This window comes from Silurus meridionalis, chromosome 17 (assembly GCF_014805685.1).
Source record: "Silurus meridionalis isolate SWU-2019-XX chromosome 17, ASM1480568v1, whole genome shotgun sequence".
In the NCBI taxonomy this organism is placed as follows: domain Eukaryota; kingdom Metazoa; phylum Chordata; class Actinopteri; order Siluriformes; family Siluridae; genus Silurus; species Silurus meridionalis.
This window is the reverse complement of record NC_060900.1, coordinates 22,253,519-22,268,728: the sequence shown is the minus strand read 5'-3', so window position 1 is coordinate 22,268,728 and position 15,210 is coordinate 22,253,519. Positions and strand designations below refer to the sequence as shown.

General features: G+C 37.9%; 3 protein-coding genes across 4 annotated transcripts; 1 reads left to right on the top strand and 2 right to left on the bottom strand.

Moving 5' to 3' along the window:
• Positions 1 to 92: 92 nt before the first annotated feature.
• dimt1l (DIM1 dimethyladenosine transferase 1-like (S. cerevisiae)) lies at positions 93 to 6,377 on the bottom strand. Its single transcript, XM_046870814.1, has 12 exons — positions 6,183 to 6,377; positions 5,952 to 6,025; positions 4,033 to 4,119; positions 3,890 to 3,951; positions 3,711 to 3,804; positions 3,567 to 3,616; positions 3,269 to 3,392; positions 2,131 to 2,223; positions 1,707 to 1,771; positions 1,548 to 1,611; positions 1,288 to 1,394; positions 93 to 1,175 (listed from the first exon to the last, which is right to left on the bottom strand). The coding sequence occupies exons 1-12, from the start codon at positions 6,238 to 6,240 to the stop codon at positions 1,133 to 1,135; spliced, it is 921 nt and encodes a 306-aa protein (XP_046726770.1). The 5' UTR covers positions 6,241 to 6,377; the 3' UTR covers positions 93 to 1,132.
• A 27-nt stretch (positions 6,378 to 6,404) lies between these two features.
• pola2 (polymerase (DNA directed), alpha 2) lies at positions 6,405 to 11,948 on the top strand. Its single transcript, XM_046870806.1, has 19 exons — positions 6,405 to 6,550; positions 6,746 to 6,890; positions 7,049 to 7,173; positions 7,427 to 7,512; positions 7,793 to 7,850; positions 7,952 to 8,061; positions 8,261 to 8,454; positions 9,590 to 9,678; positions 9,769 to 9,921; positions 10,046 to 10,108; positions 10,197 to 10,251; positions 10,343 to 10,461; positions 10,590 to 10,628; positions 10,710 to 10,783; positions 10,864 to 10,972; positions 11,076 to 11,182; positions 11,318 to 11,374; positions 11,453 to 11,579; positions 11,683 to 11,948. The coding sequence occupies exons 2-19, from the start codon at positions 6,806 to 6,808 to the stop codon at positions 11,833 to 11,835; spliced, it is 1,803 nt and encodes a 600-aa protein (XP_046726762.1). The 5' UTR covers positions 6,405 to 6,550; positions 6,746 to 6,805; the 3' UTR covers positions 11,836 to 11,948.
• A 470-nt stretch (positions 11,949 to 12,418) lies between these two features.
• cenph (centromere protein H) lies at positions 12,419 to 15,147 on the bottom strand. 2 transcript variants are annotated; one of them, XM_046870815.1, is made up of 10 exons: positions 15,006 to 15,147; positions 14,586 to 14,662; positions 14,367 to 14,422; positions 14,244 to 14,289; positions 14,086 to 14,154; positions 13,916 to 13,972; positions 13,649 to 13,712; positions 13,434 to 13,485; positions 13,089 to 13,246; positions 12,419 to 12,941 (listed from the first exon to the last, which is right to left on the bottom strand). In XM_046870815.1, the coding sequence occupies exons 2-10, from the start codon at positions 14,660 to 14,662 to the stop codon at positions 12,855 to 12,857; spliced, it is 666 nt and encodes a 221-aa protein (XP_046726771.1). In that variant the 5' UTR covers positions 15,006 to 15,147; the 3' UTR covers positions 12,419 to 12,854. The 2 variants fall into 2 exon arrangements, with proteins under 2 accessions (XP_046726771.1, XP_046726772.1); XM_046870816.1 differs by having other exon boundaries at positions 14,244 to 14,286.
• Positions 15,148 to 15,210: the final 63 nt, after the last annotated feature.

Genomic DNA, 15,210 nt, shown 5'->3' with positions numbered 1-15,210 from the left:
TGTTTTACTGTTTACATTTCTTTTATAAAATTAGGGGTGGGAATCTTTAGACTTCAATGTCATTTCGGTTCAAGACACAATAATGCAGTTGCTCTTATTCTCAATAAATCTTGTTTAATTTGCAATGTTATGTTCTATAGGAACAGAGACATTTTCCCTTATAGATGAATGTGTGATGTAATTTAAATTTTAGTTGTAGTCTCTAAATCATTTCTTGGTGTGACAGAGCTCAGACATGGCATGTGTCCTGTCCAGCTTTTCTTTCTAATTTATGACATCCAAAATTTGCACATACATTTCTATTCAAATAGAGACCATGGATCAGAGTTTGTTCACTTCCAAACCTAGCAACTTTTTCACACACATACCACACTTTGTTTACACTGAATGCAAATCATTTTGTGGCTTTTCATTGAAACTTTAAAGAGTATGTAATAGGAAATTTGACTCTGGGTTGTTCTCAACCGCAGTTAAACTAAAGTTCTGAAATGTTTGCTGTTTTAGTGCCACATTAAAAAAAATCTTGACATATTTTGAAATGTTATATTTTGAGAAAAAGTGTCAACCTTGCAAGAATAAAGTTGTAGCAATATGCTACAAGAGAGGCAATTTCCACAATGTCTGATATTTTCTTATGAATAAATAAAGTTTCCCACATAACTGCTGCAGTGTCCATTTACTAATTATAGCTCTGTGCTGATGCACCAGAAGACAAAGTATTTAGTTATTGCTAAATCCTAACCCGATGTAGGATTTAACCAAATCCTCCACATCCCTTTTATGCAAAACGTTTCTTGCAATTCTACAATTTCTCTCAAAATATTTAAACGCTTCCATCTCATATTTCGAACAATTTCTCTCATATTTTCGACTTTATTCTTAACATTTTTTACTTCTCAAATCGCAGCGACTTTATTCTCGTAATCTTATTTTAACGTGGCACTAAAACACCGTTGTAGAAACGGGTTCAAAACACACAGAAAAAAAGTTTTTTCTGTGAAATACTGTGTTCTTTATAATGAAGGAAAATTGTTCATTGCACCTTGGGATTAGCATCAAATTATAAGGTGCACTATAAGTAAAATGCATTATCAAACATCATTATTCAGTCCAGGTATTCTGTGTTTGAGCTTCATGAAAAGTGGATCCCAGCAGAGTTGAATGCATGAAGTAGTCTGAGGGCAAGAAAGAAACAAGAAGCAATGTAATTATTTATCTATATATTATTTATCTATATTAAGATTAACTTCTGGGGGGAAAAGGTTTGTCCAAAATATCTTCACTTACACCATGAAGTCATCGATGTCCATTGATCGTGCCCGTTTTTCACTAAAATCAGCTTCCTGTAGAATGCTCTGAAGTTTCTGGGAAATGCTGAAGTCCTGTGGTACTTCCTAATAACAGAATATTAGAGTGGCCAAAAATCTAATGTCAGACACCAAATGTGCCAGAAATATATTAACAGCACCACTGAGAAAATATGAGCAAATTCAGATTATGTACCATAGAGAATATTCTGATGAATAGTGGGATTAACTTTTACTTACTATGTTGTGCATGGAGCAATGAATTCTGTAGTTCTTCTCCAAAAGCTGCTCAACAGCAGAGGATCTTGGAGGGAAAATAAATACAAGACGGAGCTGAAGATGTTTGCTTGTAGGTACAGCTGACAGATGTTAAGTCGTTCAACTGAAATAAATACTTACTTGAAGGCTGCGCTTAGAGTTTTGTTCTTTCTTACAAATGCGATTCGGACAAGACCGTCCCATTCCTGCAGTTAGAGATAAATCGAACATTTTAATAAATAATACATATAACCTAAAGTTCATATTTAGTGTTAAATAAACTGCACTGACTCAATAATCTGACCACCTGCCTAATATAATGTTTTTCCCCTTTTGCTGCCAAAACAGTTCTGACCCGTCTAGCATTAATAGCATTTATATTTTCAGCAATTTAAAAATGTCCTGGTCTGTGGTGGCTCTCTACAAATTTCGGTCAATATTTTTATACACAAACCATCTTTCTGGTGTGCATTCCTATGAAAAAAAAAAAAAAAAAACCTTCTCATCCTAAAATTCTCATGCACATGAAAAAAAATCGCTGTGAGACAGTTAAAGGTGAACAAACCTGAAAATTGATGGGCGGTGGTGGATTTTTGGGCTCTATCCTAACCACACTAGATTCCACTTTAGGAGGGGGTCTGAAGTTGTTTTTCCCAACCTGAAATAAGAAAGCATAATCATGTGACCCTTTCGTTCGCTGATTACATGATGAAATGCAGCAGGGTATGATGTTTACAACTCAGTGATTTTCCCCAAAGTGTTTTATTCCAATTATACCATAAACCTTAAGAAGTGAAGAAAAAAGTGCAGGCAGGGTGGAGAAGAGTGATAGGAGTGATTTGTGATAGAAGAGTATCTGTGAGAGTTAAAGGAAATGTTTATAGGACTGTGGTGAGACCTGCAATGTTTGTATGTTGTATAGTTTAGAGACAGTGGCATTGACTAAAAGACTGGAGGTAAAGCTGAAGATGCGATTTTTTTAGATTTGTATTGGGAGTGACGATGATGGACAGGATTAGAAATGGCTTTATTAAAGGGACAGTGCATGTAGGACGTTTTGGGGACAAAGTGAGAAAGGCCTGATTGAGAAGGTTTGGACATGTGTAGAGAAGGGACATGGGGTATATCCACCAGAATGGCGCCACCAGGAAGGAGAAAAAGAGGAAGACCAAGGAGTAGGTTCATGGATGTGGTAAAGGAAGACATGCAGGTATTTGAAAGAGGCAGATGTAGAGGACAGGGGGGTATGGAGACAGATGACCAGCTGTGGCGACACCTAATAGGAGCAGCCGAAAGAAGCAGAAGAATATACCATCAAACTTTCTGGGCAATTTATTATTGATTAAAAAGCACAAGAGCTGCAAGACTGATCTATTTATAGCTTGCTTATTTGTCCTTAAATATAATCACTCCCTGATGAGTCTCTCATTTTCTTTTTCTTGACTGTAATACATAAATTAATTGTATAATTTTATAAAAAATAAAAACTTAATTTCAGCTGAACCACTGTTACGCTGAAGAGTCCCTCTGAACATACAGAACATCTCACTTAAAACTTTAGTGTAAACATTTTGAAATCTGTATATGGGGCAGGTTTGTCCTATGTGCATGTTCTTGAACTGATGTCAGAGCTGTTGCTACAGATAATCATGTGACTTATAAGATTCTGTAAATCTGCACTGGAATAAAAACAGAAGCCCTACCTTCATGAGGTGGTCTACTCTGGAGAGTAGTTGTGTGTTGATGGACAGTCTGCAGTATAACTTATCTCCAGGCTTCGCAACAAGCCGCATGGCAAACTCCCTCTGGAACATCAGCACTGCACATCTGTCTCACACACAGAGGACTCCAAATGAGCCTAACATTACTGGTACTACAGCTGGAGCTGATCAGAAAAAGGGGTCATGCTACAATAAGGTTCTTATGTAGCTGCTTAGGGAAAATTGTACTTTTCTGATTCAGAATAATCAGGGAACAAACATGTCTGTCTATTTTTCATACCTGAAGAAAGGTCTGTGAAGGAGTAGCTTGAAGACAAATGGTGATGATATCTGTAAAATACATTACACTGCAGTTAGTGTTAAAATGTAAAAGAAATTAATTTATATTAAATTCACACATACACACACATTTCTGTATTGTCACCTGATAGGGTAAATTTGCTACACAAACGTCAAAAAACGGCAGTTCGGTCTTCAAAACGTCGCCAACCAAAATCTGAAGCTTCGTCTGCATTGGTCTGGAGAAAACAAAACACTGGATAATTTAGCCAAAAGAAAAAAAAATCAAAATTAAGGTACAAAATAAAGCTCGAAATCACTTACGTGCACTGCACTCGTTTCTGAAGTTCAGCCACAAGCCTGGTGTCCAGCTCACATGCAACAACCTTAAAAAAAAAAAGTAATTAGTACGATTTATCTTTGTTCAGAATCAGGACATAAAACCAACAATATTAAAGCACTGATACTTTTTTGGCCTTTTCCAGAAGCTTCACGGTCATGTTTCCAGTTCCAGGTCCAACCTCTAGTACCACATCTGTAGGTCTCAAGGCTGCCTGTTGATACACAATCAGTAAACATTCATTCGATCACCCTGGGGGTCGAGAGAAACGTGTTTTTCTACGCAAGTAAGTAATACATATAAAGTGAGCTGTTATAAAAAATAATGCCATGGCAGTTATCACCTTGAAGACAATTTTCCAATAACAGCTGGTGTTTTATTCCCCTTATATCAGAGCCAGCCTTTTTGAATAAAGAACAATCTGACCTTTTCAAACAGGTATGAAACATCATGAACTGGAATAGACATCAGTTTTACCAAATTCTCACCTCCAGAAACCTGTTGCTTGATATAATCACATTTATTTGCATTGGTTATTTTACTTTGTAACACAACTGACTGATAATTAAGTGAATAGCTAATACTATACAACGTTTCTTTTATTAAAGGGACAGCGCATGTAGGATGTTTTGGAGACAAGGTGAGGGAGGTGAGATTGAGATGGTTTGGACATGTGCAGAAGAGGGACATGGGGTATATCAGTAGGAGAATACTGAGAATGGAGGAAGGAGGAAAAGAGTAAGACCAAGGATGTGGTTTACGGATGTGGTGAGGGAAGACATGCAGGTAGTTGGTGTGAAAGAGGCAGATGTTGAGGACAGGGGGGTATGGGGACAGATGATCCACTGTGGCGACCCCTAATAGGGAGAAGCCGAAAGAAGATACTCTAAGACACCAATCTAGATGATGCACATATTAAAAATGTGTTCATCAGAACAGAATAAATTATCTGCACATATATGTATTTTCAAACCAGATTCATAAAAAACTAACCTGTTCCTGATACTATTATGTGATGGTTGGACAATGGTGTGTTATAATTCTGGAAGTATGAATAAACATCATTCACGAAGGGATTAACTTGATGTGTTGTCCATATACAGGGTGTCAAAATACATAGGGGATAGAAACACTATTTAGATGTGTCTTCCAAACTCATATATTTACTTTTGTATTGTATGTCTGTAGCATTAAATTTGTTCCTTTACTTAAACTAGGAGACCCAACCCTGTTTTAGCATGACAGTGCCCCTCAGCTTTGGTTTGTCTTTAAATGCATTGGAATGGAAGATCTTGTATGGCCTATACAACAGCTATAGAGCTCTGACCTCAACCCACCCAATGAACACCTTTGTGATGAATCGGAAGACTGACTGCACCCCAGTCCTCCTCACCCTACATCAGTACCTACGTTTACTAACACACTTGTGGCTGAATTCACAGAAATCTCCAAGTGGAACATCTTCTCAGATGAGTGAATGTTATTATAACAGTGAATGGGGACTAAGTGTGGAATGGGATGTACAAAAATGTTAGGTGTTCACACATTTGTCCATATAGTGTATATACTGTATCTATCCAGTCAGCTTTTATAAATTCCTTGGACAAATAATAATGACTAAAATCATGATCATGGCTTGCTCTGGAAACGTTTTAAGGTTGCAAAAGAAAAGTACAAAAAAAAAATCTCTGTTGCCAAATTGGGAGGCAATGCTGGGAGAGATGCCTCTCTGGGTAATTATAAAGAAATGGCAATCATGTAGAGGAGATGTTTTGGGTTTAATTCCTCATATGTACGAGAGATTTGGGACACAATGTCTAATCATATCCTATATTACTCTGTAAGGACAATTTGGTAAATTTAGTCTGCAGTTCTGGTCTGACTTACTAAAGCACTTTGGTAGTTTTTCAACCCAGACACCTTCAACTGGCTAAGTTTATTAAACATCTAAAATCAAACTAAAATGACAAAAAGTGGCCTAAATCTGGGCATCGGTGTGTTATACGGATTATTAGTGATAAATAGGGAGAAGCAGGCAGATTTTACCTTCTCAATGATTCCATTTACGACCAAGGGATTCTTGAGAATGTGCTGCCCAATCCCGGTATTGAACATGATCCCTGAAACACAAACATCATTCACTACATTCACGCATCACAGGAATGTTTTTTGATATTTTTGAGAACACTGATGACTGTTCGTTTCCAAACAGCTGACTGACATTATACACAGATCTCATAAAACCCGACTCCCAGGACTTCATTCAGCAGCACTCACCCTGACTCTTCACCTCCTGGTGTTGTCGACATTTCTTTTCCGCTTTCACTTTAGGCATTGTGATGAATCCTCTCCTAAAATCCTGCAGAGAAAACTGCAAAGTTTTTAATCCAAAGTACGAGCTTTTCTCAGCACGTGTGACACCGGAAATACGTCAGAGAGGAAGACTGTACCTTCCTCGGCTGTAAATGAGAAGTGCGTTGGGTTTTATTTTTGCCGTTGCTTTACTGCCAACTAGTGGCGAATGTGGAAACAAAGAGAACGGAAGTGACGTCTGGATGCTGTTTTCGCGGCAATCCTGACTTGTCATATAATCCACAGCAGCGATAGTAGTGACAGAGTGCGAGTTATTTTATCACAACGAGCAGGTAAATACGCTTTTTATTCCGTGTTGAAGAGATAACAAAATAGATAATATTTTAAGGATTTGTTTTTGATTTGGGAAATAGGATGAAGCTTGTTCCTGTTGGCTCGCGCGTTAACGTTAGCCGTTAGCACACAGTGCTTTATGAAAGCGCGTCAGTATTCTGTCCTCATGACGAGTTTTCCTGTTTTTGTCTCAGGTGAAATTGAATTGAAGAGGAGAAATAAAAGCGCGAAGTTTTTGTCTCCAGCCGGACACGATGGCGGCGGTGACGGCGGAAGACTTGAGACTGGAGCTGGAGACGTTTGATATCTCCTGTGAGGAGGACGCGGTGCTGGACAAAAGTGAGCACGCACGCACTCAGTACTTTGTTTACATTCATGTTTACATTCATGTTTACATTCATGTTTACATTCATGTTTACATTTATGTTTACCTCTCTCTCTCTCTCTCTCTCTCTCTCTCTCTCTCTCTCTGTGTGTGTTTTGTGTGTGTGCGCCAGTGCTGGAGCAGTGTATGTGCCACAGACTGAAGGGACAGGATATTGTGTATGAGTGGGTCGCTTTCAGCACCACTAAAGGCCAGTTGAAGCTCACGCTCAACAACCTGGAGATATTCGAGCATGAGGTGAGCACACCACGAGCAACAGTTTATCCTCCCTGCACACATCTGCTCTGATGAGTTCATCCCAGACTGTAAAGTTTAGAGACCATTTTTAAAAACTATGAAAGAAAAGAACACCTAAAACGGACAAGACCCATAGCTTGTCTAAAATAAACTGGTTTTCATGTACAAAAATTTGTATTTCAGCATAAAATGCTGAAGAAACATGAAGAATTCCTTACTGATTTATCTGTACACCTACACTACTTATTTGCAGATTTTGAACAAAAAGCTGAAGAACAAAGGCTCATCAAAGAGCAGCAAGTTCAGCACCACCAGGGATGTTCACTCCATCCAGGACCTGTATCCTTCTTCTATTGCATAGTGTTCTCACTTAGACTTTGTCAATAATTATGTAACATTGTGTGTAAAAGTCTGTGGTAATCAGATGAGTACCCCATCTCACAATAGTAACATGGAGGAACGTGTCAGCTACTTAGTTATTTGTGTGTGTGTGTGTGTGTGTGTGTGTGTGTGTGTGTGTGTACACAGCACAATGTTGTGGTCTGCTGTTAGGTTTGATGTGTGCATTGCTTGAGTTTTGGTACACATCCTGGTGGATTTCTTATCCCTATCTGACCAGAATTAAAGCAGAAGAGGAAGAAGAGAATTTACTAGATTCCTACACAACACCAGGGAAGGTGGGACATGTTTTGTTGAATGACAATTCTTTTTTTTTTAAATGGTCTCATTGCTGTTGCTTTAGTGTGTGTGTGTGTGTGTGTGTGTGTGTGTGTCTCAGGGCTCTCAGAAGCGCACTCTCACCACTCCAGAACATCCCAAGTCCAAACGCACTGCTGCTCGACTGTCCAGTCCGGGTCTGCTGTTCTCACCTGCCAGCTTCTCTCCATGGTAAATCTACACACATACTGTTCTCTCCTGGCATAGATAATACCTTTCCTGCTGATTTGGATAGGTTCAGCTGCTCTTGATATCTTAATCAATTAAATTCTTAAAAAAATATGCTACAAGTGAAATGCTTATTTCTTTCACTTTAGGCTGTGCTTACCTGCTTGCTAATAACTGTTTGCGTGTGCATGTACATTCGCAGTGCGACGCCTTCTCAGAAGTACAGTGCGCGTGGTGCACGTGGAGAGGTGGTGGCCACATTCGGTGCTGTGCAGGGTCCCCGCTGGACAGGAAAGGGTCAGACTGCAGTGCACGTGGATTTTTTTGAGGGACCTGAAGACTCGCTCACCAGCTCCTATAAATACATGTTCCAGAGGCTCAGAGATATACGAGATGGTATGTCCACCTTATTACCTTTTCCTGCCCAGATTGGCACAGTAATTCCAAAGATAGCATTTTGTATATCACAAAATCTCCCCTATTTGAGCCAAAGCGATATAAATTATATACACTGATCAGGCATAATATTATGACATTTTAACATCATGACCGGTGAGTGAATAACACTGATTATCTCATCATCATTGCACCTGCTAGTGGGTGGGATACATTAGGCAGCAAGTAAACATTTTGTCCTCAATGCTGATGTATTTAAAGCAATGGGCGAGCATAAGGATTTGAGTTTGACAAGAGCCAAATTGTGATGGCTAGACGACTGGGTCAGGGCATCTCCAAAACTGCAGCTCTTGTGGGGTGTTCCTGGTCTGCAGTGGTCAGTATCTTTTAAAAGTGGTCCAAGGAAGGCGACAAGTTCATGGGCAGCCAATTCTCATTGATTCAGCTAAGTCTAGCCCTTGTGGTCCAATTCAACAGACGAGCTACTGTAGCTTAAACTGCTGAAGAAGTTAATGCTTTTATGCTTGACGGTTCAGGTGTGTTTAAGCAGCAAAAAGGAGACCATCACAATATTAGGCAGGTTGTCATAGTGTTATGCTGTGTTAGTCTGTGGCCATAAAGTTATGCCTGATCGCTGTATGATTAAGCTGTTTTATCAGAATAGAAGTTGATCAGCAAGAACAAATCCTGTCTTAAGAGTTGCATTGAGTTTTATATAAAAAAAATTTAGTTTTTTCATTGTAAAATTTCATTGAGTTTTACTAGAGTGGAATAAGTTGTTTTCTCAATAGAATATCTGCTTATAATAATAATTGAATTGTTTGTTTTAATAATCATACATTTTTGACAATAGAATGGAGTTTTACTGGGATAGAAAGTGAAATATTGATTATTGTTGTTAAAAGCATTAGTTCAGGCTTTACACACTTAAAGTACAGAAGATCAGAGAATAGATGGAAGAAAAGAACACCTGGAAGAGGGGCAAGAATTGTAGCCTGTCTAATATAACCCAGTTTTCATTCACAATAATTCCTCTATTTAAACCATTATATAATTTTTTTTTTGCCATCATAGAAGTTTATAAGGAAGAATATACATTTCAGAGTAGTATAGACTTATTATGCGATTTCTTCAGTTTTGATTGAGAAGATTGACTTGCTGGGGGAGGAGCTAAGATCCCACTTCAGCATAGAGGAATTTTCTCCCGTCTCGCTTCCTGCTCAGGTACATCAAGCTCTTGCTTCCTGATCTGATTGCTAACTTTGATTTAATATTTTTTTACATTGTTTAACTCAGCTTGGTATCTTTGTGCAGGACACCGTATCTGTGTTAGGTCAGGTGTGCTGTGACAGTAACGGGAAGCTGAACGCTCAGTCAGTACTGTTGGAGGCGAGTCAGGAACACGGGGCCAGACAGGTGCCTGTAGATTTGTCCGAGCTCAAAGACTACTCGCTCTTTCCTGGACAGGTGAGCACAAATGTATATGCATGTTATTTTTACCTCATAGAGGTGGATTGAGTACATACATCGGTATTACAGACTAATACCGTTTTATTGTAAACAATAACTAGAAACTGAGCTGTTGTTTCAGGTTGTCATCATGGAAGGATTAAACACTTCTGGTTCGAGGTTTGTTGCTTCCAAACTCTATGAGGTATGTGTCTGGTATAGAATTAACACTATTACTGTATTTTTGTAATATATCTTACATTTTATCTCGCTTGTCTTTTCATGTTCTCCAGGGTGTTCCATTGCCCTTTTACTCAAGTCCGGAGCTAAAGCAGGAAATGAATGACCGTAAGAAAAACTGTTAGAATTGTCCTGTTTTAATACACAGCAGCTCACTGTGTTCTATAAATTGTACTTGTGTTTTTGGGTGCCGTCTCAGAGCCTGTGATGGTATTAGTAGCCTGTGGGCCATACACCCCTTCTGACAGCTTGACCTACGACCCTCTAATTGACCTGATTAACATCATTAATAAAGACAGGCCTGATGTCTGCATTCTGGTAAGAACAACATGCTTATAATGGAATTATGTTTATTTATTTATCCTTCAGATTTTTCATTTCATGTCTTGTCTGTATTAATGTATTTGTCCTGACATGGCATCTCTTATGTTCTATTTCTAACACAGCTTGGACCGTTTGTTGATTCCAAACATGAGCAGATTGAGGTAGATTATTATTATATTTTTTTTTTATGTTTGAAATTTTTTGAAACATCACTACATGCAGACTGTCTGATTGTTTCACAGAAAGGTCAGGTAACAGAAACATTTGAAACCATCTTCTCCAAATGTATAGAGAGCATTGTGGATGGAACCAGAGGGTGTGTATTACAGACACTAGTCCATTTTGCTGTATGTGTTCATTTTTCTGTTTTTAATATCTTTTTCCCCCCCCTTTCAGGACAGGCTGCAAGTTAGTGTTTGTTCCCTCTCAGCGAGATGTACATCATCATTACATTTACCCCCAACCCCCTTTCACTCTGCCAGACTTGAAGAAAGACGATGTTCCAGTAATTTTATCCCTTTATGTTTCTCTGAAACCGAAATAGAAACTGCTGTATAGTGGAAATAAACCCTTTTGGTAACTTCACTATGTCTGATTTTGCACCCTAGAGAGTGACCTTAGCCCCAGATCCTTGCACACTCCTGATTGGTGGTGTTGCATTTGGTATGACATCTACAGACATTCTGTTTCACATGGGAGCTGAGGAAATCAGCTGGTAAGAATTTGGGGTACTAATTATAATTACAATTATAACAATTGTATAGAGTGCAGAAACATAAAGTGACATCCGAAGTGCTATTACTTGTCACTGCTGGAGGAGGAAATGGTACATGTATGTTTATTGTTGCAGTGCTACAGGCTCAGACCGATTCTCTCGGATCATGAAGCACATGTTGACTCAGAGGAGGTTGGTGGGAAATATCGATAGCACAGCTTTACTTCTTGTCTCTTAGCTTGTTCTTAAAGTTTCTCGTTTACATTGTAGTTATTACCCTCTATACCCCCCTGCTGAGGAGGTCAATATGGACTATGAAAGGTTCCAGCAGTATGGCCAGCTGCCCCTCACTCCCGATATTCTCATCGTCCCTTCTGAACTGCGCTATTTCATTAAGGTAATGTGGCTCTTACCAATATATTCATTGGATTGTATTCATTATTATATTATATAAATCCAACACGTATACTTAATTAAAAGTATCTAAACTGCTTTTTCAGGATGTGATTGGCTGCGTGTGCATCAATCCTGCACGTCTGACCAAAGGGCAGGTAGGAGGAACTTACGGGCGCTTACTGATCCAGCAGAACCCAGTGCACGAGGAAGGGAAGCGAGTGAGCCCCTGTATAGCAGCACAGGTGGTGAAAGTATAAAGAACAGTTTTGTGTCTACTTATTGATTTACATTTGTATGTACAATTTCTTTTAATGGCTATAAATCATTTTTTACAATAAAAAATAAAAAAATAAAATGTATAGTAATGGAATCATGCACTTCTCCATGTTTTCTGGTTTTTGGAAATTTAGTAACGCTTTCTAAACAAGATTTGGGAAACTGCAGAAGTGAAAATCACGAGTGGGACTAAGTATCACATTAACTCGTATGTTTGTCTTGGTACTGAAATCATGGAGAAATACTGATGCATCTTGTGTGCAACCTTAAGCATTTACATCTTTACTAAATGAGTTTTCATTCCATTAAAAAAAAAAAATCTGCCTCAGGGCCCCAATTTGAACCTGAGCTTGGTTTCTGTCAGTGAGTAGTTTTCTATGTGTCTTTGTGGGAGTCCCCTACCATCCCATAAGCACTCTAGAGTTTACTTACTTGATACAAAGTAAACATTCCATCTAAGATAATGTTCTCAGGTTAAACCCAGATTCAGTTGGTTTGACCAGGACAAAAGTTACTGGTGATGAATAAAATGTTTTAAAACACCAGGATGACAGAAGAACTGAGTAAAGGCATGCACATACATTTATTTTTTATATATATATATATATAAATATATTTATATATATATAAATAAATATAAATATAAATATATATATATATAGAGTGTGTATGTATGTACACACATACAATGGTCATGTTTGTTACATTCTTAACTCGGATTAACCTGCATCCTATATTTAAGATATCTTGTGTTGTCACAGAGAAGGGTTTCCTTGTCAGCACAAATTTACATTTATACACAAAATAGTTACTGTACATGTGGACTTGGACATTTTTTCCCCCATATGATAAATTCCACAGCAGGTGTGGAATGTGTGGTTTGTTCAGCAAAAAAATTATCACCAAGCAAACTATTTTTTACTTATTTTACAAGATATCTATATAAAAATCTATACAGTAGGCAGTATGTTATTGTGTATTTTGTTTATAAAAGTCCTCCTCAGTTAGGAATGCTCTCCAGCGCCATGGCAATGTCTCTCAGTTTTGGATCATCGATCCAATTCACCCTGCTCGCAAGGATGATTCCCTGGAAAACAAAACAGACATTTTTAGGAATAGACCTGCCGGTTTAATACAGAATTCACTTCTTAATTGATGTTTTTTTAGTATCTTTTATGGTATGGGTGAAATGTTAATGTAAAACTATTAGAGTGCCAAAAAAACAAATACGTACTCGAAGGACATTTTGAGAAATGGTAGCTATCTTTTTGTACTTCTGCAGGATTTCCTCTGCTCTTTCCATGGCCCGCTTCTGCACCTCACCCTGATTCTCTCCCATTTGTTTCAGCTCATTGATCTCCTGCATCTTGTTCTTAATGAGACCCTTCAGCTCTGGGAAAATATACAATGCAGTCAAACACACAGAACATCCTTCTTATGCTTAGTGTTCCAGCATTAATTGGTTTATATAAGACATGTTTATTTCATTATAAATATGAAGAAATTTATACAGAAAAATCTAATTAAAATGTACAGCAGAGGTTCTCACAGAATTGTAGAAAGTAACAGTAGTAAGTACCAAGTCTCTCCTTTTGAATGTCTGTTATTTGGTCCTGAAGTTCTCGAGTTTCCTAAATCACATGGAACAAATAACATATGTAATGGATGATTTATACAATATATGAAAAATGTAATGACAGATTTTAGGTGTTATAAATTAAAAACTATTAACATACAGGTATTAACAAATTTCAGTGTTAAAGCGATATTTTAAACAAATATATAAAACAATACCTTTATTACTTTCATGGTCTTTTCACAGAGATCGGCATTTTCATCAACAAGTGCCTTCAATGCCCTATGTAACAATATTATGACAATGTATTTTATAAAAATGATCATGCCTTTTATCATAATCATTGACATGCTGTTTCATTATTTATTTTACATCAGCTACTTAGCTATATAGACAAAAGTTTGTGGACACCTGTCTATAAGAATAAGGAAGAACCACACATGGCTGAAAACATGAAATTAAATTTGATCCACGAATGCACTCACACTTCCTCAGCATTCTTCTTTATCAGTTTCTCAATGATGACATTCCAAACCTGCATCCTAAAACACAGTTCACCACATTACAATTCCAACCTGACTTTAACTTCACACTGAATAACTGTGACACAAACACAATCACAACGATCAGGAAACTTGCAAGCAGGTTGTGTTACCGGTGTAGGGCCAGCGTTTTGTTGAAATGTGACGTTCTTGCCTCCTCGATTGATTTTTCATATCTGGCCCTGAAGACGATAACAAAAAGAGAACGGTTTCAATTTCAAAGCCATATCATAGAGAAAGACTAATTTTTCCCAGTCAGATTAAGACTTACAGATCTGCTTCAGCATCCAATGTTTCAGAAAACTTCAGTTTGCCTGCTGATGAAATAAAGATGTGACTCAGATCCTAAAAACAATGTTTGTAAATATTAATGGATATGTGCTTCTTAGCTTACCCATATTGACCTTAATATTCATGTCAAAGCACTGGTTAGACATTATCTCTTTCATCCTGATGAGACACACACACACACACACACACACACACACACACACACACACACACACACACACAATGTAATTACATACACACGCAGCGTCTTGTCCTCAATTTAAAGCCTTTTATATTCCTATATATCCATTATACGTTTATATATAAATGAATTCCAGCTCACCTCAGTAAATGGATAGGTGAAATGGATGATGAGAGATGATCATTTACTCCAGCAACATCAGTATCTTCAGAATCCATCTGCAATAACAAAAGGAAACATCTGTTACACTGAAATGTTGTTAGATGGCTACCTTTTCTAGTTGAATACATGTCCATCACTTTGAGTTGTACAAGCTTAGAGTCAGGACGCCATTTTTGGGGAAATAGGACAATTAATCAGAGAAAGAGAAAATGTTGTATACCAGTTATTACAATCTGTATATACACCCAATTCTGATTTGTAGATGAAGATGCGTAAACTTTTATACTTTGCTTCACTAATTTGCAGTAAAGGTGAATTTATTCAATGAGAAAACAATACGAAACAATGAGACACATACAAATAATAATAAAATACGTAAGAAATACACTTAAAGCTTACTGTCGTTTTCCGTTGGTTTTAATCACCTCGCTGACTAGCCGACGAGTTTTTGCTAACAACCAAATTTACCGCCGCCCGGAAGTCCTATGTCACGTGACACGGACTTGTCTCGACTTAAACTAAACCACGCCTTGCTCTTGCAAAGCCACGCCTCCTGTGCGGCCATCAGTGCGCCACAGGCTGTATCTCAAATACATACTTTATG

Excerpts from the sequence above, each read along its gene's own strand:
- dimt1l (XM_046870814.1), bottom strand. The coding sequence starts at position 6,240 with ATGCCTAAAGTGAAAGCGGAAAAGAAATGTCGACAACACCAGGAGGTG. Across the intron at positions 2,224-3,268 it reads GAGTAGACCACCTCATGAAG|GTTGGGAAAAACAACTTCAG; the intron begins GTAGGGCTTCTG and ends TTCTTATTTCAG. Across the intron at positions 1,395-1,547 it reads ATTGCTCCATGCACAACATA|GAAGTACCACAGGACTTCAG; the intron begins GTAAGTAAAAGT and ends TTCTGTTATTAG.
- pola2 (XM_046870806.1), top strand. The coding sequence starts at position 6,806 with ATGGCGGCGGTGACGGCGGAAGACTTGAGACTGGAGCTGGAGACGTTT. Across the intron at positions 10,462-10,589 it reads GGCCTGATGTCTGCATTCTG|CTTGGACCGTTTGTTGATTC; the intron begins GTAAGAACAACA and ends TTTCTAACACAG. Across the intron at positions 10,629-10,709 it reads CCAAACATGAGCAGATTGAG|AAAGGTCAGGTAACAGAAAC; the intron begins GTAGATTATTAT and ends ATTGTTTCACAG.
- cenph (XM_046870815.1), bottom strand. The coding sequence starts at position 14,662 with ATGGATTCTGAAGATACTGATGTTGCTGGAGTAAATGATCATCTCTCA. Across the intron at positions 14,290-14,366 it reads GAATATTAAGGTCAATATGG|CAGGCAAACTGAAGTTTTCT; the intron begins GTAAGCTAAGAA and ends TTATTTCATCAG. Across the intron at positions 14,155-14,243 it reads TTGGATGCTGAAGCAGATCT|GGCCAGATATGAAAAATCAA; the intron begins GTAAGTCTTAAT and ends TATCGTCTTCAG.